The 26,493-nt window shown below is 38.3% G+C and overlaps 1 protein-coding gene and 1 long non-coding RNA gene across 4 annotated transcripts in view; one reads left to right on the forward strand and one right to left on the reverse strand.

Moving 5' to 3' along the window:
* LOC148775237 (uncharacterized) overlaps positions 1 to 18,891 on the reverse strand; it is a 59,762-nt gene extending 40,871 nt beyond the window's left edge. Inside the window, exons 1-2 of the long non-coding RNA XR_016039342.1 lie at positions 18,688 to 18,891; positions 3,690 to 3,922 (exon numbers count right to left, since the gene is read on the reverse strand). This is a non-coding gene — a long non-coding RNA (uncharacterized LOC148775237). The remainder of the gene's footprint in view (positions 1 to 3,689; positions 3,923 to 18,687) is intronic.
* Positions 18,539 to 26,493, forward strand: part of EMC2 (ER membrane protein complex subunit 2) — a 54,824-nt gene continuing 46,869 nt past the window's right edge. For 2 of the 3 annotated variants that reach the window (XR_008686676.2, XM_055431773.2), the window contains exons 1-3: positions 18,539 to 18,626; positions 25,378 to 25,491; positions 26,010 to 26,074. Coding sequence is in view for 2 of the 3 variants with exons in the window: in XM_055431773.2 (XP_055287748.2) it covers positions 18,587 to 18,626; positions 25,378 to 25,491; positions 26,010 to 26,074 (219 nt within the window). In the remaining variant the exon portion in view is untranslated. Of the gene's footprint in view, positions 18,627 to 22,590; positions 22,721 to 25,377; positions 25,492 to 26,009; positions 26,075 to 26,493 lie in introns of those variants that run through there. The other variant, XM_055431774.2, reaches the window with a different exon arrangement.

A 26,493-nucleotide genomic window follows, 5' to 3' on the forward strand; every position in this document is an offset into this window, starting at 1 on the left:
CGTACACATCAGAATTCTAAATTAGGGGAGTTAAAGGAAACCTTCTTAGTCCTCTTTTCACTCTTAGAGACATTCCCACAATTGACCAGTATTTTAGGCTAATATGATTATCTTATGATTTGAGTTGTTACTTGAGGATTTTCATTATGACTATTTATGGTACAAGAATATACTCTATGTCACAGGAAAAGTTTTCCAAAAGTTACTGTCCAGTCTATTGTTGCCTTGTTTATTATCAAAGGATTAAAAATTACATTTTGTTTCTAACTAGGGGAAACTAATTCTTATATGCCCATCTATTTTATTTCTATAATTCTTATATGCCCATCTATTTTATTTTTATAATTCTTATATGCCCATCTATTTTATTTCTATGTAGCTAAGTTAACAGGGTTAAGATGATGAGTGATGGGCAAGAAGGAATACATTGGGTTTTAAAACACAATCTATTTGAATTAGCATTATATGAGCCCGCATAAAAATATCTCATATGTTCATTTCTTTATCATTGCTTTCATTTCCTTTTAAAGCTGAAGAAAATAAAACAAAATTAAAATTATGTTAAATGGCACTCATGTCTTAGCTTTTTTTCCCTAAGGACATCAAGGAGAAATCCAAAGAGAAGAGAGAAAGAAAAAATTCTATATGTTAGTAGGGTTTATCAGCAGTGTTTTTATGGGTTAAAGAGGTGCAGTTTTAGGCTATGGTGGGAAGAGATGTGAGACCGATGTGATTACAATCTCATTGCCTTCCACAACTTCCTGGATAAAGTGATTTCAAGTAGGTGGTTGCTTATTTTATAAATTTAAGAAACCATTTGGGCTTCTTGGTTATCTCAGTAAATATTCAAGACAACTCTCTAATGATTTTACAAATTTAAACTGGATGGATTAGTAAAGTGTAGATAAAAATGTAACAAATACAAATTACCTTAGCTTCTTCCAAGATACTATTTTCAAGTCTACATCAGGCTTCTATTTAACTGTTACTAAGGAAATATACACAGCTTGCTACATCATCCTGTGCTAGAGCTGAATGATGAATGGAAAAAACAGAAATAGTCCATGAAATGATGACTTCATTACAGTGATTATTTTTAACCACTTAAAATCTATTTTGCTCATGTGTCAGGTATTGTGCTATGCTTTCACTGCAATTTTCACATTTAATTTTTTAAATAACCTCTGAGGTAGGTGTTATTATCTTCTATCAAATGAGATATCAAGACTTATACAAAGTCATATTATTAATAATTGGTAAAGACAGAAATCAAGTCAAAGTTACAGGATTCCAAGGAATATTAGTGTTTTAGTAGATTGACTACAATTAAAAAAAAAACTATTTAGTAAAGTTCTTTTGGAGAGGAAGTACTTGTGAGAAACGGCATGTCCTTATATTTGTGTCATATATTTATTCAGATCTTTATTTGTATAGTTACAATTTCACTTGGCTGTCTATTCTTTAGTGACAATTTCTTCAAAAACCTATGTCTCCTCAAGAAGAATCTAAATAATTTCATGTAGTTCTTAGATTATTCCATTTTTAGCCAGCCTAATTGAATATTCATTTGTGATACAATAAACTGAATTAAGGTAAAATGTAACATTTGAATAGTTTTGACATTCACACTTGTGAAATCACTGCAATCAAAATAATAAACATGTCCATTACTCTTAAAAAGCAAACAAACAAAAAACCTATGTCTCCTCATAGGTTTGGCCACTGGTAACTCAGTTATGTTTCAGAAGCTATAGCACCTAAATATTCCAGCAAAGAGTTTTTATATTTTATTGAGTAATTCACAATTTTCTTCCTTAAATTAAAACATTCTTAATCTTTTGAAATGAGAAAAAATTGCTTATCTAACTTAACTTCACATAACTGCTCTTACGTGACTGTAACTTGAAACTTTGGAAAAGAATTCTTAAAATCACACCAGTGTACTCTGGTTGAACTTTTGTTTTTCAGTTAATTGTGCTTAGCATGCAGCTCAGGTTGATAATCTTGTCTGTGTTGACACTGAAGTATCTACTCATTGATATTATGCTGCCAGTTATAACTAACTTTATAAGTGATAAACCAAACTTAGCTCCTGATAGTTCAAAAATATTTAACTGTTATCATTAACACTTCTCAAAATATATCAACATCATTTTGTTTTTCATTTTCTAGCATTTTTTGAATGGGAAAACTTTTGTTCAAAATTAATGGTTAAAGGTTTTCCTGGCTATTTATGAACAAAATGAAAACCGGCAAGAGTATTTTCCATTGTTTTAAATGCATCGTGCAAATCCATCTTATGTGCTCTACTCATATTGAATCAGGCTAGATTAAGGATAAAAATCATAAATTCCATTTCTAGCTATTAAAGGATTTTATTCCTTAAATTATTGTAATGGTATTACAACTGGGGCAACCAATACATTAAAATAGATTAGCTTTCACAAGTTTGATTTAATATGTTATACATTTCAAACCAGAGTTAAATGTAGTAGAGTCTTTTATTTTCAAAAAATTCCAATGAGGCAGAAAACACAAACAAAAATCATAATTCCTCTTGAGAGATTACTGAGTTCAGAGATCTGTAATTCACGAGTTTACTAATTTTAATTACTGCATATGGCTGTTGTTTGATCTACTATTTTATCGAGAGGCTGGAGTTGAGCTGTGAAATTTATCTGCAAAATTGTTTTATAATAGAAAATAACATGCTTTTGCTTTTAGTTGACTATTGTAAGAAAAAAACGGACTAAAGCTAGGTTATCAAGGCCCCCTTTCTTTTTCTTCTAAGGACAACAAGGAAGTTTTGATACAAAGTAAAATAAAAATAAGAGAAAGCACAGATTTGTGACCACACAATTCAGATTCAGGAATTTCTCTTGGCCTGAAGCATTACAGCAGATAGCATGCAGGAGAGATCTTTAAGGGAGTCTCCTGTGTCATCAAGGGTCTAGATTATATCATCATTGATTTCATCTTTTCCATCTTCTAATTTTAATGGCTCTGTTTTCCCAAAGCTTGATGTAGTTTATCCCATGGGTTCTCAAAATAAGTGAAACTTAAAATAGGAACACTGCTTCTGTGTTGTCTTTATTGTCTTTGCCTTCTGTTTCTATCATATCTATTTGCAGAGCTAATAGTACCTTCTGCTCCTGTTCCAATGAAAATGTTCTTTATATGTTCACTATTTTGTCAGTTAGATGAAGAAATTTTGTGATTTGGGAAATAAAATACTAATAATATATTTGCTCTGCTTTACTGTAAAATTTAACTAAAATGAATTTTGCTGAATTGATGAGGCAAGAGCTATAACCAAAATAAATTTGCCAGAAAGGTTTTGTGTCATGTGATACTTCAACTATAATTTTATTTTTCTTCTTAGATCAGACTGGAGCAACCCTTCCCCAAACATTTATTTTTAATAAACAAAATTACAATAGTTTTTACTTGCTAATATGTTCACTTCTTCAGAGAATTATGGGGAAAGAGTAAAAAGTCTTGAAGAGGGAAATGAGTACCACCTGAGAATCATGTGCCAAGATGTTTAATGACTGTTTTTTTCCTTCAAAGATATAGGTAATAAGGATAGGAAACAATTTTCAGCCACTTGGGAGTGCTTCTTAAAAAAAAAAAAAAACTAGAAGTTATTATTTTGAAAACAGGGGAATTATAATTTTGAACTGCCTTACCTTATCTAAGAGAGAGAAGAGATTTAAGAAGTCAGCCAGCTGTGCTGTGTGTGAACGTGCTCAGTCGTGTCTGACTCTTCACAACCCTATGGACTGTAGCCCGCCAGGCTCCTCTGTTCATGGGATTTTCCAGGCAAGAATACTGGAGTGGGTTGCCATTTCCTCCTTCAGGGGATCTTCAAGAAGTCAGCAGCAGTTCTCAGATGTATATATCATTCAGGTAGAAGTTGTCACTGATAAAAAAAAAAGTTAAATTTACTCCTTTTCAAGAATTGTTCTTCAGTGAACCCTTAATATTCCCAAAGTATTAAAACAGCAATTTTAAGATGAAATGATGTGAAGCTAAATTATGGTTGTTACTTTTAATGTACTCAGTAAAATAAAAAGTTGTCAAACATATTTTGGTCCCCTTATATTTTCTCTTGAAATTTTACTAGTTTATAAAGCCCCAGATTGGTAAGCACTTTTTAAATAGAGCTTCTTTTCCACAAATATTTATTGAGTCTCTGGGGACAGATCATGAACATGACACACAGGTGTCAAACAGAGCTTAGACACAAGCAATGATTATAAGAGAGTGAGATAAGTGCTTTTAGCGAGACAGAGGTGCCAGGAATACCAGAGCCTACAAGCAGGGCACCTACTCCCGATATGGAGAAGTCAGGCAAGGATTTCTCTAGGAAAGAGATATAAAACCTGAATAGTGCATATTGACTTCGTGAGCAAAGTATTTCCTTCAAAGTATCTAGGTACTTGGAAAAGCAAACCAAGGAGCTGTTTTATCATCAGGGAATTAGAGCAAATGGCTATAATTAGAACCTGTTGAACTTTGCTGAAATAATCATGTCCCAGTCAGTACCACAGTTCCTCAGCAGCCAAATATTAACTTCTCTGGAGGTAAGGTAGTGGGACATTTTTGAGATATGAAGTGTTATTCTTTTCTCAGTTTCTGTCTCTGAGAGTTTGTGAGTTTGTGTCTCTGAGAGTAAAACTTTCCTCACTCTCCTGTAGATCCTGAACCTCTCTCAGAAGGAGAAAGTGTCTGGGGAGAAAACTGGGATAGCAGGAACCTCACCTTTCTGGCTTTGGTTTTCAAAACCCGTCAAAGAGGATATATGTAAGTACTTCTGGATAAACCACAAGTAAGACAGTCCCTAGGGAGCAGAGCACTGGGGGTGTGAGGGGAACTTCCCCTGAGACTAAAATATTGCTCTTGCAGGGCTGGGGCAGGAGTGGTAGATAGGAAGAAAATACTAGAGGGGAGCTGATTAAAGCAGAGTTTGGTGGTTCCAGGGGAGGAAGCCATATATCCAGCCAGAGTCTCAAGAAGGTGAGAGCACTTAGTTTAAAAAAAAAAAAGAAGGCAGGAAGCATGCTCAGGGAGCGAGCTTCAAATTCCCATGGGATCCAAAAGTAGTCAGGAGAACCACACGCATTTGTGGAGAGAAACAAGGGCTGTATTGCTAACTGGAAAACCAGGCAGACTTCCCAATGCCTTGAGACTACATAAGCATGACTCATATATAACCTGTATGGCTATAATGGTTGATAAATTATCAAAGTACTTTGTTTTCGTTCATAGTCATTCACCCAGAATCACCTACCCTCCCTAAAGGACTAGCCTGGGATGGCCGAGGAACCTCCAGGATGCTTCATAAGCACTAAACCTGGCATCTGCATCCTTTCTGACTGGTTGATGTATTAGTTATCTCACGTCATAGCACACTGTACTCCAAAAATTGGCAGCTTACAGCAATAATGATTTGTTATCTCCTGTGAGCCAGGAATTAGGAAGCAGCTTAGCTGAGCTGCTCTAGTTCACGGTATATCATGAGTTTGTAGTTATGATGTCAGCTGGGTCTACAGTCTTGACTGGGGCAGGAGGGCCAGTCCTAAGGTATGTCACGCATATGGTTGGCAAGTTGCAGGGGGCCTCAGTTCCTTACCATGACTCTCTATGTAGCTCTCTCTCTGTGAAGAGAGAAGCTCTGTGAAGCTGCTCGAGTGTCTGCAGTGATACAGCATCCACCTTACCCATAATGAGTAACCTAAGAGAAAGCAAGGCAGAAGCTACAATGTCTTTTATGATTTGCCTTCAAAGTAACACTCCATCATCTCTGAAATAACCAACTGATGACACAGGTCATCCCTATCACTGTGGAAGAGACTACACAGGGTATACTTACCAGGAGAAAAATAATCGGGGGCCATATTGAAGGCTCCTACCACAGATGGAAAGTTATGACCAACCTAGACAGCATATTAAAAAGCAGAGACATTACTTTGTCAACAAAGGTCCATCTAGTCAAGGCTATGGTTTTTCCAGTAGTCATGTATGGATGTGAGAGTTGGACTATAAAGAAAGCTGAGGGCTGAATAATTGATGCTATGAATTGTGGTGTTGGAGAAGACTCTTGAGAGTCCCTTGGACTGCAAGGAGATCAACCAGTCCATCCTAAAGGAAATCAGTCCTGAATATTCATTGGAAGGACTGATGTTGAAGCTCAAACTCCAATACTTTGATCACCTGATGCAAAGAACTGGCTCATTTGAAAAGACCCTGATGCTGGGAAAGATTGAAGTTGGGAGCAGAAGGGGATGACAGAGAATGAGATGGTTGGATGGCATCACCGACACGATGGACATGAGTTTGAGTGAACTCCGGGAGTTGGTGATGGACAGGGAGGCATGGAGTGCTGCAGTCCATGGGGTCACAAAGAGTTGGATATGACTGAGCGACTGAACTGAATAGAACCACAGTTGGTGACGTTGCCCTATGGGTTGTTAAATATTTTGCAGATCACTTTCACATGAGTCAGAGTAGCCTTGAAAAAGGAGGAGGCAAAAGTGCAGGGCTTCCCCAATGACTCAGTGGGTAAAGAATCTGCCTGCAATGCAAGAGACATAGGAAATGAAGGTTCAATCCCCAGGTAGGGAAGATCCCCTGGAGAAGGAAATGGCTATTCACTCCAGTCCATGAAAAATGCCATGGACAGAGGAACCTGGTGGGCTATAGTCCAAAGAGTGGCAAAGAGTCAGACATAACTGAGTGACAAAGAGTCAGACATAACTGAGTGACAAAGAGTCGGAGTCAGAGAAGTGCAGGACAAATTCCAACCTGAGATTAAATTTCTCTCTTCCAAGAGTAAAAACTGCGTTTTACAAGAATGCATATTTTGTCCTTCACATGTGAATTTGTGTACTGAGATTCTTGAAAACTGTGTCCTATGTAACTGTTTCCTGAAAATAACTAACAGTTTCCTTTGTTCGCCACTCCTTTATTGCTTAAACGTTTTCTTTAAAATGTAAAATCCTTCAATAACTTTGCTATTCAGAATGTGAATCTGAGAAGCAATCTGCCTCTTCCCATTAGGTAGTGATTTCACTTTATCAGTCCTTCTGGCAGCCTGGAATGTGAAACACATGTAATGTTCTACCCAGAAGGGCATCTGTGCAGCAAGGCAGATACTAACTAGGGCTGCCTCAGCGTTCAGAAGGAAGAGTGGCATGACAGTGAGGGTCGTTGAATTCATGCCCTATTCATATTTCAGAGCTGTAATCAGTTATCTGTTTGGGGGATAAGTATTGAGAAACTATAGTCTTGCTTAAGTTTATTAACAAACAATCATCAATGATATAGTATGGCAGTTACCCAGTGAATTATCAAGAAGCATTTCAGTCAATGTCTTTGGAATTTTCTAGTATTTCATGGAGATCTTGTGTTATAGAATTTTAGAAATGCTGCCAGTTTTGAGAGTTATACTGTTATTCTTGGGAAGATGTTTAAAAATTCTGAGTTACTTGGATATATTTAGAATCTGAGTATAAAAAAATATGAAGTTCTAGATAATTTCTCAAAGGTAGCAGCGTTAATAATTCCCAACCCAAGAATAAAGTGAGTAATTCCTGATTTGCATCTCATAAGAAAACAAGTAAAATTTCAAGCCTTTGTGGGCTGGATATATTTCACCGTGTCTTTTCTTCACCATAAGGCAACCACTGCTGAGCCAGTAATAAATTACTATTAAAAGACATTCCATGCACTTGAAATAAAATTTTCATATGTCAAATAGCTTTCTAACAGCTTCTGAGCTATGTATGTCAAACAGCTTCCGAGTCTAGCTATTACTACAGGTGAACACACACCCCTACCTCTCATCAAAAATGGAAGCTCACATCCAGAAGGGAAGAAGGATAATAATGGTTACTGTGGCAGTTATGGAGGTGCAGTTAGAATCTTCAAGAAAGAACTTGATATTCAACTACAAGGAGGGCAGGGAGCTGGCAACCTCTGGCTATCAAAGGCTTCAGGATTTATCTCAGCTTCTGAGCTGAGGTGATGCCCTTCCAGGCAGCCTCCAGCCAATGACTAAACATTTAGGGGTCCTAGGCCTGGCTAGTTTGCCCACTGTAGATTAATGTGTGCTAAGTTGCTTTAGTCATGTCCAGCTCTTTACAACCCTAGGGGCTGTAGCCTCGCCAGGCTCCTCTGTCCATGGGATTCTCCAGGCAAGAATACTGGAGCGGGTTATCATGCCCTCCTCCAGAGGATTTTCCCACCCCAGGGATTGAACCTGTATCTCTTTTTTTTTCCAAAGGTATCTCATCAGTTTATTTTAAAATTATTTTTTAATTATTTATTTATTTATTTACTTTACAATATTGTATTGGTTTTGCCATACATTGACATGAATTCACCATGGGTGTACATGTGTTCCCCATCCTGAACCCCCCTCCCACCTCCCTCCCCATCCCATCCCTCTGGGTCATCTCAGTGTACCAGCCCCGAGCATCCTATATCATGCATCGAACCTGGACTGGTGATTCGTTTCACATATAATATACATGTTTCAATGCCATTCTCCCAAATCATCCCACCCTCACCCTCTCCCACAGAGTCCAAAAGACTGTTTATACACCTGTGTCTCTTTTGCTGTCTCGCATACAGGGTGTCCCTTGCATTGGTAAGCAGATTCTTTACCACTAGCGCCACTGGGAAGCCCTATAAGACTATTATAATGGATAATCTTTGCTCAGGAGCTTTTCTCATTGAGTTGGCTGATACTTAGACATAAATCATGAGACTCTTTGAGACTTTCTGTCAAATTCTGCTTCCTACTCTCCTTTTGCAGGTATCAGACATGCATCATGATCTGAAAGCATTCCCTACCCAATCTTGTTTTCTTCCCCTTTTATCTTTTACACAGAGTTTCCCCTAGTAAATCTCTTGCATCCCCACCCCATCATCTGCTTCTCAGAGGCCCCAAATGACATAGCTATTAATTATTAAGAACCTATTGTGTGAAGGAGGAAGTGTTTGGGGAAGTTATTTAACCACTAGACCATTCAGATATGACCTCAATCAAATCCCTTATGATTATACAGTGGAAGTAAGAAATAGATTTAAGGGTCTAGATCTGATAGATAGAGTGCCTGATGAACTCTGGACAGAGGTTCATGACATTGTACAGGAGACAGGGACCAAGACCATCCCCATGGAAAAGAAATGCAAAAGAGCGAAATGGCTGTCTGAGGAGGCGTTACAAATAGCTGTGAAAAGAAGAGAAGTGAAAAGCAGAGGAGAAAAGGCAAGATATAAGCATCTGAATGCAGAGTTCCAAAGAATGGCAAGGAGAGATAAGAAAGCCTTCCTCAGCGATCAATGCAAAGAAATAGAGGAAAACAACAGAATAGGAAAAACAAGAGATCTTTTCAAGAAAATTAGAGATATCAAGGGAACATTTCATGCAAAGATGGGATCGATAAAGGACAGAAATGGTATGGACCTAACAGAAGCAGACGATATTAAGAAGAGGTGGCAAGAATACACAGAAGAACTGTACAAAAAAGATCTTCACGACCAAGATAATCTCAATGGCGTGATCACTCACCTGGAGCCAGACATCTTGGAATGTGAAGTCAAGTGGGCCTTAGAGAGCATCCCTACGAACAAAGCTAGTGGAGGTGATGGAATTCCAGTGCAACTATTTCAAATCCTGAAAGATGATGCTGTGAAAGTGCTGCACTCAATATGCCAGCAAATTTGCAAAACTCAGCAGTGGCCACAGGACTGGAAAAGGTCATTCTTCATTCCAATCCCAAAGAAAGGCAATGCCAAAGAATGCTCAAACTACCGCACAATTGCACTCATCTCACACGCTAGTAAAGTCATGCTCAAAATTCTCCAAGACAGGCTTCAGCAGTATGTGAACCGTGAACTTCCAGATGTTCAAGCAGGTTTTAGAAAAGGCAGAGGAACCAAAGATCAAATTGTCAACATCCGCTGGATCATGGAGAAAGCAAGAGAGTTCCAGATAAACCTCTATTTCTGCTTCATTGACTATGCCAAAGCCTTTGACTGTGTGGATCACAATAAACTGTGGAACATTCTGAAAGAGATGGGAATACCAGACCACCTGACCTGCCTCTTGAGAAACCTGTATGCAGGTCAGGAAGCAACAGTCAGAACTGGACATGGAACAACAGACTGGTTCCAAATAGGAAAAGGAGTACATCAAGGTTGTATATTGTCATCCTGCTTATTTAACTTATATGCAGAGTACATCATGAGGAACGCTGGGCTGGAAGAAGCACAAGCTGGAATCAAGATTGCTGGGAGAAATATCAATAACCTCAGATATGCAGAAGACACCACCCTTATGGCAGAAAGTGAAGAGGAACTCAAAGCCTCTTGATGAAAGTGAAAGAGGAGAGTGAAAAGGTTGGCTTGAAGCTCAACATTCAGAAAACGAAGATCATGGCATCTGGTCCCATCACTTCATGGGAAATAGATGGGAAAACAGTGGAAACACTGTCAGACTATTTTTTTGGGCTCCAAAATCACTGCGGATGCTGACTGCAGCCATGAAATTAAAAGACGCTTGCTCCTTGGAAGGAAAGTTATGAACAACCTAGATAGCATATTAAAAAGCAGAGACATTACTTTGCCAACCAAGGTCCGTCTGGTCAAGGCTATGGTTTTTCCCGTGGTCATGTATGGATGTGAGAGTTGGACTGTGAAGAAAGCTGATCACCGAAGAATTGATGCTTTTGAACTGTGGTGCTGGAGAAGACTCTTGAGAGTCCCTTGGACTGCAAGGAGATCCAACCAGTCCATTCTAAAGGAGATCAATCCTGGGTGTTCATTGGAAAGACTGATGCTAAAGCTGAAACTCCAATACTTTGGCCACCGCATGCGACGAGTTGACTCAGTGGAAAAGAGTCTGATGCTAGGAACGATTGGGGGTGGGAGGAGACGTGGACGACAGAGAATGAGATGGCTGGATGGCGTCACTGACTCTGTGGACATGAGTTTGAGTGAACTCCAGGAGTTGGTGATGGACAGGGAGGCCTGGTGTGCTGTGATTCATGGGGTCGCAAAGAGTCGGACACGACTGATCGACTGAACTGAACTGTTCTCTCATCTGTAAAGTGGGGTTGTTGTAAGAATTAAATGTAATAATCTGAAAAGAGCAACCTACAAATGTATAGTGCCACATATATAAGTACTCAATAACTTGTATATAACACTAAGAGTATTATTGTGCCATATGTTAGAGTTCCGTGAGGAATTTTTTGTTTATTACTTGTGTGTCTGTTAGTTACTCAGTAGTGTCTGACTCTGTGACCCCATGGACTGCAGCCTGCCAGACTCCTCCATCATGGGATTCTCCAGGAAAGAATTTTGGAGTAGGTAGCCATTCCCTTTTCCAGGGGATTGTCCCAACCCAGGGATTGAAGCCAGGTCTCCTGCATTGTAGGCAGCTCCTTCATCACTGAGCCATCAGGGAAAATCCTCATTAATTATCAAATATTTTTATGCTCATTTCACATATGAGGAAACTAGTGTTCAATGAAGTTAAAATAACTTGTTCAAATTACTCAATTTATATACCTCCACCTGGGATAAAAACTCAGCAAGTTCTGTAGAAGAGAGCAATGTCCATGTATGTTAGCAAAGAATCCACTGCTATTACCTAGAATGTAAAGGAGCTCCACATCCTCTATGGCATGGTATGTACAATTTATAACTAATAAAACTACTTTGGGGATTCTTTCATAAACCTAAATCTATACCCTTAATTCCACTAAGTATATGACATTAGGATCTATCAGTGAGTGCTTAAAATCAATAATTTGTCTAAAAATTCAGAAGAGCTATACGTAATGCTACTGCCAATCCCTAATGAGCACTATCTGTTATTTTTATAGAACAACTCTCAGTTTGGGTTTGATTGATGTTTTCTCATGATTAGATTGAGGTTACATTTAATATTCCATGATCTTCTATTGCTAGAAAAATTGCATCAGATGAAATCATTCCTGCTTTGCCTGTCCCTGCTCCCACCCCACCCACATGACAAATGTTCAAGTCGATTATTAAAAGATGCAAAAGAAATAATAATAGAAACATGATGAACAGAGGAAGCTAAAATATTACAATGCTGAGAGAATTTCTAGTCAGGTGGGAACAATCTGAACTAAATGGCAACTTTGGGAGCATACCTATATTGTTCCGTTTTAAGGTAAAAAATTGGAAGTACAATTTAGAAAATTATGTTACATAAAGTTTTAAAAAGTTGACATTATGCTGTTTCCTCAGGAATGAGGTGGTGCTGGATAGGGTTGGCGGAATGGATTTAGTCAGTTTTCTTAGAGATGTTCTGCCAGGAAACCAGTCTCTTTCTTACATAAATCCATGAATTTAACTAAATAAACCCTCCTATGTGAAAAAAAAAAAAAGCACATGATTATGATCTGAAATAGGGCCACATTATGTCCAATGTGGTTAAAAGCCAACTTTAGCCAAGACTGGTCAGCATGATCTTAAAAAGAAAAGATGGCCAGTAAACATGACCTTGTGGCTTAGTGGCAAGGGTAAGATACAGGTCTGAGCAAATAACTTAGCCACTTGTGGCTAAAGTCATGCTACCAAATCACCAAAGAGAGGGATAGTCGAAAAATGAAAATTACATCTGCAACAAGGTTATTATAAAAATGTATAAGTTAATATTCAGTATATTTTTGTGTGACTTGTTTAGTGAAAAATACTCTCAAGAATATTTTTCAAGTAAAGAATTCAGTTATAGTTCTACTGTAGAAAGTGGAGTCTAGATGGGCTCCAGAGACCCCCAGGTCACAGTGATAGTACATAGAGACTCCCAGATGTTTGATACCCAAAGGAATATTTACAAAAACACATTTTTGCAAAAGAACTGTTACATATGCACAGATGTACGTGTGTAGCAGAACAGAAAATGCACTTTGGGGAAATTAAATAAATATCATTTGAAAAAGTGGACTTTAAGTATAGTTATAAATCTCAAAAAGAAATAGCTCTAATTTATTGCCCATGTGGGAGAAATTCTGGGTGTACTCTTTCTGGATGTGTTTTGCTCTTCATTCTTACAACCATGGCACAAAGGGGTAATTATCAGTCTGTGAATTCTACTGTGAAAGGACCAAAGTGATTTCACTGGAAATGTTTCCCAGAGATTCTCCTTTGTTTTTTTTTTTTAATAATGTAATTATATGTGAAATGAATGGCTGGTAAATTTTAAAGCATATATATTGTAAATGATGGCAAACTTGGAAAAACCAGGGGTGCCGAAATGCTGTGGTTGTGCCAATAAAGAAGGCATAGGCTCTTGGGTTTTGTGGGAATGTATTAAATTACACAACTTTCAAAAAAATGTAATAAAAAACAAGGTTCAGAAGGTTCCTAAAACTACTCTATAGTAATCTGGATTTGGTAAATAAAACTCTAAGGAAAACTTTCTTCCAACTATGAACATGTCACAGTAAGAATCTATTGTCAAGATGAAACAAGTAGTATTTTCCTTAAATACAAAGAGATTGTGGTTATTATTCACTAATTAGAAACAATAACACAATTTAAAAGCTACAATAAATTTTATATGAGAGTTGCATTAAGACTAATTTACTTTGATGGATAATTGTCAGAGTAGTAAATAGAGGTTATAAACTGTGCTTCATGATGTAGGATATTAGAATTCACTTTGATTAAGACAGAACAAAGCAGATAATAGATTCTAAATAAAATATTTGATGACTATGTTGAATACTGCAAAAATGAATTACAATGGTATTATGCTTTGTCCTGTTAATGTACATTTTATAAATGTCATAAAACTTATTAAATTTAAGAAGTTGCTTTAGTCTTTCATAATGTCTGAAGACATTAATTAAGTAAACCATGACCATAAAAAAGAAGCCCTCTAAAGTACTTTGTGGGGCAATCTGGCTTGATAAATAATCAAAGCTTATCCTATCTCAAAGAAAATGTGAGGTTATTCAAATTTATTCCTTTCTAACCCTAACTCATTCTGATGTGTTGATATTCTAACTATTCAAACATGATTTTGTAGGAAAAAAATGAAAATCATACAATAGGTTCATATTTCAAAAAGCATGTAATAGATCACATCCATGTCCCTTTTTCCTCTGCTGTTGAAATCATTAAATGAAACAGTACTTCCCATGGTGTTGGACATGGCATAATCTAATATTTGTCTGCTTGGATAGTTTCCTGATATTTGTTACCAATACCGGGCAGCTGTTCAATCAGATAAACTGGATTAAAATTTTTAATATGCATGAATGAAACTTTTTCAAAGGAATGGGAAGATGAAAGGTACAACTTGGAAAACATTTGTAAGGTAGATTTATAGGAAGTATGCTTGATGTTCATGTTTCCAAGGTCATGGTTTTATCTATAGAAGATATTTCTTTTTATTTATTTTATAATTACATTATAAAATATTAAAAAAAAATACAGAAGTTCTGTTACTGACATGCCACTTTTCTCCCAAGTATGTCCGAGGAAAGCAAGTTTTATTGGACATCTGAGAAGTCATAAAGTATTAAAAGTCACTTTCCTCACTTCAGAGTACTACTGGTGACAAACATTTTTTCCTGTAAATATTTCATCTTTCATCTATGAACCAAACAACTCATCTCCTCCCTATGACTTCCTCATCTTTGTTATCTACTAGTAGCAAGAACTTGAGCAAATAATTTAATTTCAGGACCTCAGATTAAGAAACATGAACAATGGCCATTAGTGATTTTCAAAATATGGGTCATTACCCTATTACTGGGTCATAACAAATATTTTAATAAAATAAAATGGAACTGAATCAATTTGAATTGAAAATATAGAGGACTTGCATACGTGCTAAGTCACTTCAGCCGTGTCCAACTCATTGCGACCCTATGGACTGTGGCCTGCTAAGCTCCTCTGCCCATGGGATTCTCCAGGCAAGAATACTGGAGTGGATTGTCAGGGAATCTTCCCAACCCAGGTATCAAACCAGCATCTCTTAGGTCTCCTGCATTGGCAGGCAGGTTCTTAACCGCTGAGCCATCTGGGAAGCCCTGATATACGACAAGACACATTAAAAAGCTAGTGTGCAAATGTTGTTTCAGTTTTAAATATCTATATGCATACCATGTGATGTAAAATGTATTCCTTAATGTAAGATCCAGGCAAAAATGTTTGACATATGGTTTCCAAAAGAATCACAAGTTCCTTATAAATCTAAAATGAAATTATTATAGTTTACAGCTCAAAAACTCTACTGATTTCTTTTAACCTTATATCATATGGTTTATTGCCTGACAAACAACAGTAGCTGGCTACAAGGGCATTTAGTTAAAGGGAGTGGAAAATATTTATCCCTCAATTAGATGTACTTGTTATCAGTTCAGTTGCTTAGTCATGTCCATCTTTTTGTGACTGCATGGACTGCACTATGCCACGCTTCCCTGTCTGTCACCAGCTCCTGGGGCTTGCTGAAACTCATATCCATCAAGTTGGTGATGCCATCCAACCATTTCATGCTCAGTCATCCCCTTCTTCTCCTGCCTTCAATCTTTCCCAGCATCAGGGTCTTGTTATACCCATTGTAAGTCCCCATTGTAAGTCACTCAAAGACAACTCCTTGGGCTTTCATGCCCTCTGGGTAAATGTCAGACCCAAAGCAGATAGGAATTTGACATGTTTGAGAAATAGAATTAGATGAAAATGGTTGGGATCTAGTGAAAAGAGAATAGTAAGATATGAAGGAAGAGATGTAGGAGGGAGCTGCATTGACCATGGTAAAGTGTTTTTAGAGTATATTTCTGTTGTTGGTGGGAAGCCATTTGAGAACTGTAAACAAAGGACATTTTGTGTGTGTGTGTTTTTCTTTTAAAGATCAGTAGGACTACTGTATAGAAAATAGATTAATAAGGCAAGAATGAAGCTAAGGAGGTTAGGAGACTATGATACTCATTCAGGTGAGAGATGATCTTAGCTTCAAATAAGGTAGTAGCAGTGGAGACAAAAAAGAAAAAATGGATTTGGAAGCACATAATACAGGATCTGCTAACAGACTTGATATAGGTGGTTGCTAGAATTTTAGTTTGTAAAACCAGGTGGATGTTTCACCAATTCTGATGGGGGCCATGATGGCAGGAATCCAGACTTCTGTTTGGGAGATGTTAAATTTGAGATACCTACTAGTCATCTAAGTGGATATGTCAAGAAAGTAGAATTGGGTTTTGGGGCAGAAGTAAGGACTGCTGGATTTGTACATTTGGGCATCAGTATATAGATACTATTTATAGCCACAGACTGTTACTTCCCTGAGTGTCATGCAGTATCTCTTTTAATCTTGATAACAACTCAAGTAGATATTTTATTTTTATATTGATGAGTAGCTTCTCTTTATATCTGAACAACTCTTATAGTCAAAAATACATACATTGAAAGTCAGTTCAGTTCAGTTGCTCAGTCATGTCCGACTCTTTGAGACCCCATGAATCACAGCACACCAGGCCTCCCTGTCCATCACCAACTCCCGGAGTTCACTCAAACTCATGTCCATAGAGTCGGTGATGCCATCCAGCCACCTCATTCTCTGTCGTCCCCTTCTCCTCCCGCCCCCAATCCTTCCCAGCATCAGAGTCTTTTCCAGTGAGTCAACTTGTCGCATGAGATGGCCAAAGTATTGGAGTAGCAGCTACTAAATGATGGAGCCTGGAATTTCGTAATTTTTTGAATGAAGCCTTTTTTAAAAGGTCTGGTCTGGAGAGAGTGAATCTCATTCAGAATCTAAACCAAGTTTATAAATTTAGTAGTCTTTTCTATCCTTTTGAAACTTCCCTTGAGCAGGTGCCACTGACAGGATTTTTTTTTTTTTTAAACTCTATTCCTTTGGCATATGGGATAGGACTCTCTGTTTTCCTTTTTTCTCATATCTTGGCTGTTTCTTCTTCACTGGTCTTCAACTATATCTTTCCTGCAGGGATTTCTGGCCTTCTTTCTTCTCTTTATGTATTTCCCCTTTACATTTTTATGTTCTCATTGGTTCAAATACTAAATATATGCTTATGTCATAAGTGTTAGTCACTTAGTCGTGTCCGACTCTCTTTGCGACCCCACAGACTGTTGCCCGCCAGTCTCTGCCCATGGGCTACTCCAGGCGAGAATACTGGAGTGGGTTGCTATTCCCTTCTCCAGGGGATCTTCCTGACCCACTGATGCCACCCGGGTCTCTTGCACTGCAGGCAAACTCTTTACGGTCTGAGTCACCAGGGAAGCCCAAATATACGCTTATGACCCTCAATTATTTTGCTTCCAATGCAGACATTTTTTCCCCTAGCTCTAGAAGACCAGGTCCAGAGGTTTCCTGAAAGCAATTAGCCTGGAGGCTCCCCCATGCGATTAAAGAGGAGGAGTAAAGTGCAGGGGCAGTGAAGGTCTCATTTGATTTGTATATTCATTCATATTTCCTTATAATCATTTACATATCGGCTGCTTCTATGGAGTTTCAAATCTAGAGTGGCAAGCAGACAGTGACGCACGGGGAGCATTAACTAAGGGTTTAGCTTGGCACGATGCCCTTCGTGTGAACATTAAGTCCTCGGCCACAGGGGCATAATGTGCAAACACAGAACCCTGCTTATTTCCTCAAACAGATTTAACGAACATTTTTTGAAGTGTATCAGTTTTGCCGAACATTAAAAAAGAAATCGAAGGCAAATGCCTTCACGAAAGGAGTCAAGTTGGGCACAAATGAGAGATTCGAGCTGAATGCTGCACTGCAGCAGGTCATGAAGAGAATAAGGTACTGACTAAGCAGTGAGTAGAGAATGAAGCACCCATGTAGAAAAAAAAAAGAAAAACCGGGGATGGCATACATAAACAAACAACAACGAAAACAACCCAGATTTTGTTCTGTTCAGTTCAGTTCATTCGCTCAGTCGTGACCGACTCTTCGCGACCCCATGAATCACAGAACGCCAGGCCTCCCTGTCCATCACCAACTCCCGGAGTTCACTCAAACTCATGTCCATCGAGTCGGTGATGCCATCCAGCCATCTCATTCTCTGTCGTCCCTGTCTCCTCCCGCCCCCAATCCCTCCCAGCTTCAGACTCTTTTCCAGTGAGTCAACTCGTCGCATGAGGTGGCCAAAGTATTGGAGTTTCAGCTTTAGCATCAGTCCTTCCAATGAACACCCAGGATCGATCTCCTTTAGAATGGACTGGTTGGATCTCCTTGCAGTCCAAGGGACTCTCAAGAGTCTTCTCCAGCACCACAGTTCAAAAGCTTTTGTTAAGTCATGGTAAAACACACACCTCAAGCCAAGCCGGCTCCAGCGGCTCCGCCAGGGTGTCCTCACAGTCCCAGCGCGCCCCGCGCCGCCCAGCTCGCCACGCCCAGTTCCCCGACTGCCCCTAGTCAGAGCCTCGTGCACGTGCACAAAGGATCCCGCCCCCTTCGCTCCCTCGGCCAATGAGAAATGGTGTCGTAATTCGCCACTGCCTGGTATCGTGTCGCGTGACCACGTTTCCCCGCCCCCTCACCCAGCCGCCTCCAGGTTCTGAGAAAATGGCGAAGGTGTCAGAGCTGTACGATGTCACTTGGGAAGGTAACTGCGGGCGGGGTGGCCGCGGAGAGACCGAAAGCCGCAGGAAGCGGTTTGGGAGTACCTGCTGCCCTCGGAGACCTGGATTCTCCGATCCCTCTTCGGCTCTGGTCCGGCCGAGCTGAGGTGATAGGTGAAGTAGTTGGCTGAGGTGGAGGTGGAAGCTGACTCCTTCCTTGGCTCGGCCTCTGACTGGAGTCTGCGGTGGTCCTCACCGCTTGGGTCGGTAGACTGACCAACCGGCCTATTACCGCGCCCATCTGGCGGCCAAGGGCAGCTTCCTCTATAAGGCAACCGGGATCTGGGGCTGTCACTGTTCCTGTGGCTGCTGGGCGGCGCGAAGGAGGCGGGATAAGCTGCCCGCTGAAGCGCCTTTAAAGCCGAGAAATCCAGGGCCTGTAAAGGTCTTTCAGATACTCTGTAAGGGGTACAACTCTGTGTAGTAAAATGTGTGGAAAACCCGTAAACATATCTGATTCTTTTCCCTGCCAGTTTACATTCCCTTCTCTCTTCAAAACTGGGTTTCTGATTTCCCCCGTTTTAAAAAGATCCCCTGTCCCACTCCCCTCAAGACGAATTTACACACGACCCAACTTGCTTCTTATTCCCTGCCAGTGACTCCTTTTCTGAAGGTGGAATAAGTTCTCGTTTAATCTGAGGTGGAGTTTGTCTTTAAATTTGAAAGCAGTCAAACTTTGAACCAATTCTGAAAGAGATTTTCCCTTCTTAAAATCTTGAGTGGGAGGCGTGCATGCTTAAGAAAAGAACCTTGATTTTCTCTAAGGCATGGAATTTGTGTAATTGAAATTTATATTTCCAGCGTTTCTCAGTAGACTTAAGTTGCTTATTTGTTCGGATATTTAAATGATGTTATTTGCTTAAAATATTTTATTTAAAAAACGCCTGATAACGTGTGGACTGAGAGTTGTATTGGTTGTTCAGTGCAGAGTAAATCTCTCCAATATTGAAAGTTGCAAACAATAATGAGAAAAGGTAAAATTCCTTTATTCTGGAACTAATTCAGTGATTTATTATTGGTTTTGTGGCCTCCAGCATACTGTGAACCACCGTGTTTCTACCTGTACTGGGCAATCTATTATATTAAAGTATGAAGTTCTCAGTGCTAGATCTTGATAACAAATTAACACACAGCCCCTACCTTTAGGGAGTTCATAATCTGATGGAGAAAGATAGACTTGTAAAAACGTAGTTTTAAAAGGCTTGTGTCAGGATATATTCCCAATGTGGCTATTATTTTTAATGCTTTTAAAAAATGTTTCAAATAGTTCATGGTTTTTTTGAAAGTGCTATTTTGAAGGTATGTTCAACATAAATTTCTTAGATGATAATATCATGTGTCCATTCCATTCATTCCGTCGCTCAGTCGTGTCCGACTCTATGCGACCCGGTGGACTGTAGCCTACCAGGCTTCTCCGTCCACGGGATTCTCCAGGCAAGAATACTGCAGTGGGTTACCGTTTACTTCTCCAGGGGATCTTCCTGACCCAGGGATCGAACCCGGGTCTCCCGCATTAGAGGCAGACGCTTTAACCTCTGAGCCACCAGGGAAGCCCAATATTATGTATAGATGTATAGGAAATGAGTAGATGCAGTCGAGGTGATTTAACTGAGTAGCTTAGACCTAACACTCTGGACGTTCTAAAGATGAGTGACATAATTACTTAGGTGAGTAAATAATTACTTCACAGGTTTGTTGAGGAACAAAAGGGAAAAAATATGTTGAAGTGCTTTTAAACTATTAAATAACATATAAAAAAAATGATCTGGCTCCTGCCCGTGTCTCCAGCTTTATCTTAAGCTACTCTCCCCATTACTCTTTAATCGGGCCATGCTGACTTTTGTTGAATTCCTTATGTGCCATGCTCCTCTTGTCTTAAGACTGGACATAAGCTATTCCTTCTGATGGAAGTGTTCTTACCTCCTTGTTCTAGTCTTATACTCTACGCATTATACTCTATCATTTCTTAGAACTCCGCTCAAAAGTCACATACATATTTCAGAGAGCCCCCCCCCCCGCCCCCGCCGTGCCCCACCTCCCGACTCCACCCCCATCCCCTCCCATTCCTATCCCCACACCAAAGTTTAAAAGAAAAAGATAACAAAAAGAACAAAATTTACCCTTGATCTTTTAACTATGTATCCTCATACTATTGAAATACTTACCCAGTTGTGTTACATTTAAAAATTTTGTCTCTCCTAGAATGGAGGGCCAAGGCCTTTCTTGTTCTAGAGCATGACATACTGGAGGAACTAAGTAATCTGTTGACTAAATGAATTATTAGTAGGATTAAAAATGAACATTAGGGACTTCCCTGGTGGTCCAGTGGCCAAGACTCTGTGATCCCAATGCCATGGATCCAGATTTGATCTCTGGTCAGGGAACTATTGATGAGCCTCATCTAAGGGTGAGCATGCTGCATCTAAAGATTCCACAAGCCACGACCAAAAGAAAAAAAAAAAAAAAAAGCCCCAAAGATCCTGCATACCCAACTTAAAAGAAGATTCTGCATGATGCAACTAAGACCTGGTGTGGCTAAATTATATATATGCTGCTGCTAAGTTGCTAAGTCACTTCAGTCGTGTCCGACTCTGTGCGACCCCATAGACAGAAGCCCACCAGGCTCCCCCATCCCTGGGATTCTCCAGGCAAGAACACTGGAGTGGGTTGCCATTTCCTTCTCCAATGTGTGAAAGTGAAAAGTGAAAGTGAAGTCGCTCAGTCGTGTCCGACTCTTCACGACCCCATGGACTGCAGCCTACCAGGCTCCTCCGTCCATGGGATTTTCTAGGCAAGAGTACTGGAGTGGCTTGCCATTGCATACATATATATAAGAATGTTAACAAATCATCACAAAGAAAGACTGTAAGTCATTTTTTTAGTGTTGGAATGATTTTTTTTTAGTATCTTAGACAACTCACTTAACAGTATACCGTTTGCTCATTTGTAATTAATGAGTAGAATTAAAATTGTATTTTAGGGCACTTATAGGAAAAGAGTATTCTAGATTTTTCTTTCAGAGACTTAGGTAACAAGAGGGTGATCAGAGGACCCTCAGGGCTAGTTTTTTTGTTTCAATTTTTTGCAGGAGGGAGTGTCAGTTGACCTGTGTCTTTTAAGAATTCTATTGAATACCATCATTAAGTAATGGAAATTGTTAGTTCAAAGACTAGTGTGATTCTTGTAATAGGAAAATTTATCACATATTATTCTTGTAATAGGAAAATTTATCACTAAGAGACTAAACTCTCTTAGTCTTTATTGGGCTCTGTAAAAAAGTACGTATATGGTTTATTTATTCAGCCAGTTGGAAGTTACTGATGTTTATTATTAAATATATAGAGGAATTTGGAGGTGGGAAAGAGAGTTAAAGGACAGTATAGTCAAGTCAGGTCTCTTGAGAATAGGGTATTTGGGCAGAGTATAGGTAGGATGCCTAGCACAAAGCCTGGCCTATAACTGGCATTAAATGAATATTTGAAAAAATATTTATTGAAAATGTTTGAGGGGATTTTAGTTGTGTATCCGCACTGTCTCTACTTCTCTTTATTCAGTCAAACATAGCCCCTCCCACTTGAGCATCCCTAAGTGTGTTTTTAAACGTGTACCTATTTCTGGGAAAAGTTGGTTCAGAGGTTTCATCAGTTTCAAAGAACTTTAAAAAGATTTAATGTCTTCTGTGGGTAATCATCCACACCTAGCTCTAATTGCTGTATTAGTCTATATGCTAAATGACAAGTTAAACATATGTTTGAGTACTTTGCGCCAGCCACTGTTCCCATTATGCAGCATTCTTAACTTGTAATAAAAGTAATAGAATACAAAGGTTAAACTAAATGGAATAGATCAAATATGGAGTCAGGTTTGTTCTTCCCTATTTTACCCTGCTCTCTTATTTTTTCCTCTTCTGGTGACTGAAGCTTCAGGTGTTTTTTTTTTTTTTTGTAGGGTCTGTAACAGAGAAACATGTTCCCTACTCCTGTAATGGGTTACATAAATGAAGAATTAACCTGAGCTCCATTTTGCAATGTCCTGAAGAAACTGCTTTCATTTCCTTTGCCCTCTCCCCCTAATCTAGGTGTGTTGGGCAATTTCCCAGTCCCTTAGCATGTTAGATACTCTTATCTGTCTGCCATGGTTCATGCTCTTTGCTGTACACTTCATCTAACAAACTCTCTTTAATCCTTAGGGCTTGTTTCACTTATCACAGATGTCTTCTTTAACCTTTCTCCTTGCCAGGTGGAATTAATCATTCCCTCACCTTGCTTTCTTAGTGCTCTGAGCATAACCACTGTCTTACCTTTTATCACATTATTTTGTGGTTGTTTACAGTTTGTTAACTTGTTGACTTCTTAGGCACATGGGTTGATTCTTTTTTCACTACGTTTCTAGAATGTTATAGAAATAATTATTAATATATTTTTGAATGACTCAATAGAAGTCTTGGAGGACATGACAATAGCTGAAAGGGGAATGATTTAAGTCAGGGATTTCTCATTTATATACCTTGGTTATGAATAAGTAGGAATGGAAAGTTGAATACTATTGGTAAGTGAGAAATTTGACAAAAAAGGAGGTGGGACCAGTTTTTCCCATTTAGTCTCTAGTTTATGGAAAGAAATTGTATAGTGTCTTAAAGGACATTGCAGGGTACAGGCAAGGAGTGTAGTTTTGTGAAACAGATCTATAAAACACTAAATTTATATTCTCAAGGCTCTTCCTGTTTTAAAATAATCTGCCAGGTTAACAAAGAATGTGAACTTCAGATGGTAGTTATGGTATAGGGGCTTGCATTGGTTTCTGAAGTGGGAGCAGTCTTATGAGACTGAGCCCTTAAACTGTGGGGTGTGAATAACTTACTTTTTTGTTTGCCTGCTCAATTCCTCTTCAGTCTTTAAGATTGAGTTTAATTTACTTCCTGTGCAGAATGAGTCAAACTCATTTGTAGGTTTTCGGTGGAAGGAATTCAGTTCAGTTCAGTCGCTCAGTCATGTCCAACTCTTTGCAACCCCATGGACTTCAGCACTCCAGGCTTCTCTGTTCATCACCAACTACCAGAGCTTACTCAAACTCATGTCCATCGTGTCGGTGATGCCATCCAACCATCTCATCTGTCGTCCCCATCTCCTCCTGCCTTCAGTCCTTCCCAGCCTCAGGGTCTTTTCAAATGAGTCGGTTCTTCGCATCAGGTGGCCAAAGTATTGGAGTTTCAGCTTCAGCATCAGTCCTTCCAATGAATATACAGGACTGATTTCCTTTAGGTTGAACTGGTTGGATCTCCTTGCAGTCCAAGGGGCTCTCAAAAGTCTTCTCCAACACCACAGTTCAAAAACATCAATTCTTTGGCCCTCAGCTTTCTTTATAGTCCAACTCTCACATCCATACATGACTACTGGAAAAACCATAGCTTTGACTAGAGGGATCTTTGTTGGCAAAGTAATGTCTCCGCTTGTTAATTCATGATTTTCTAAGACTATTTTTTTGTAAATTCAGGTAGGGTCTGTTATCATCTTATGATTATTTTTGTTTTCTTTTGTAGACTTTGAACTGTAGGGACCAGTTCATGTAAAGATAGTACATACAAAAGTAGTGAAAATCCCATGTGCTTCTCTTTTATTTATTCTCTAGAAGAAAAGCATATTGTTATTGATAATTTAACTTATGTATTCAGTAACATTCAATAACAACTTAAGTCAGCTATTTAAATCTATACAACATGTGTGTCAGTAGAAGGAAGAAGGTAACTTTATATGAATATGTAAGATTTTTCAGAGGTAAGAGTAGAAAGCATGTATGTAACTGGTGAATTGGACAGTTCATTCTACCTTAACTATATAAAAAAGGATCTTTTTTCTGGATTAGGTACTCTCCCACCCCTAGTTGCGGAGAAGGCAATGGCAAGCCACTCCAGTACTCTTGCCTAGAAAATCCCATGGATGGAGGAGCCTGGTAGGCTGCAGTCCCTGGGGTCGCTAAGAGTCGGACACGACTGAGTGACTTCACTTTCACTTTTCACTTCACCCCTAGTTATTATTTGTTTTTGTCAAAATTCTGTTCTTTGAAATTCCAGAGTTCCCTATTGTGTTATAACATGCAAAGTTGTTCTCTCAACTTTCGTTGTTTGCTAGTGCCTTTGACCTTACTTTACATTATTCATTTTATTCTTTATATATAAGCAAAAATTTTCTTTGTCCTAATTTTTCTGTGTTGATTTCCTTATGTAATTATGTTATTTTTGTATGTTATATGGACTGTTGTAGTAATGTTTTTAAGGGAGTTTTGTGATGAATGTTTCTTCAGTGCTGATAGCCTAATATGATACCCTGATTATGAAAATTTTATATTCTTGAGTCAGTGGAGCACTTTGATTTTTTTGGGAGTTCAGTGTGTAATATTATTCAGTTTTCTGAAAAGATAATCCTTAGCTTTTATCAAATTCTGAACATTGTAACCTCAAAAAAGCATGATCTATAGTTGCCTGAAGGGATAGAGGATCTTTGTAGCAGTTCCATGCCATACAGTAAAGATAGCTGTAATATCAGTTGCATTTTCAGTCTTCTAAAGGATCTGTTGCTCTTGTTAAATTGATTTTCCACTTTATGAAATTTGAGACACCACAGATTTTACATTAGCGTGAGTATATTTTCTTTACTTAAAAAGTTGATTTCATCTTGTCCATTTGTTTGACATTAATCAAATATTTGTATATAATAATTGCAAGCTTATTTTTTTCAGAAATGCGAGATAAAATGAGAAAATGGAGAGAAGAAAACTCACGAAATAGTGAGCAAATTGTGGAAGTTGGAGAGGAATTAATTAGTGAATATGCTTCTAAGCTTGGAGATGATAGTAAGTTTTTAAATCTATTATGTTCATGCTCAGCACGTTTCATTTACAGTTTAGTGTTTTTTTTTTAAATCCTGTCATTATGATTTTTCTGCTGTTAATATCAATCCGTGATTTATTAATGTTTAAAATAGTCTCAGGAAGTCTGAGTGATAGCTTTTAGTTTTAGAAGGACTTATAATTATTGGTAGTAGTGAAGCTATCAAATAGGCATTTTTGTTTTAAAGCTCACAAGGCTGTAGTCCTGGGCAGATCAAAAATGTATTTCATAGTGAATCTTTTAAAACAGGAAAGGTATTAAATAATTGGAATTTTTTTTAACCTGATAAGATATTAAAATATTATGCATTGCTAAAAATTTCAGGATGCTTTTTTCCTTAATTCCAGATGTAATATAATAAATCACTTTTCAGTGGTAAATAATGTTCTTTAAAATATCAGAAGCAAGAAGAATTCATTATCTAATTTCTGTTTTGAGCTTTTTATATCAAATTCAGTTTTTTTTCTGTTTGTGTGTTTAGTTTGGATCATATATGAACAGGTGATGATTGCAGCCCTCGACTATGGTCGGGATGACTTGGCATTGGTGAGTATATTTTATTTTATATTTAATTTCTTTCATGAATTATGTATAAGCAATATGTGGCTTGTAGTGAATGTTTTCTGTAGCTGTTTTTTAGTGCTACTCTTGAGTTGGTAGGACTGACTAGGTACTTTGGGACACATTATATTTTTATGTCTTTTTAACACTCCTGAAAAGTAGATATTTAGTATCCCAGTTTCACTGAAGAGGTTAAATTAGTTGGTGAAGGTAGTTTACTTAATAGGTGGTTTATACTATATTATAGGGTTAAAAATAAACATATAGTTTAAAACAGATTTGTCTTTTGGGTTGTTAAATGGCTTATGTTGTACATAACATTAAATATTGTTTTGAGATATTTTAAATGTATATCTTAAAATTATTAGAAAATCCTAACATGTACAGAACATGACTTAAAATAC

Source organism: Moschus berezovskii, chromosome 16 (assembly GCF_049115385.1).
Source record: "Moschus berezovskii isolate FMDL1 chromosome 16, NW_MosBer_1.0, whole genome shotgun sequence".
Lineage (NCBI taxonomy): Eukaryota > Metazoa > Chordata > Mammalia > Artiodactyla > Moschidae > Moschus > Moschus berezovskii.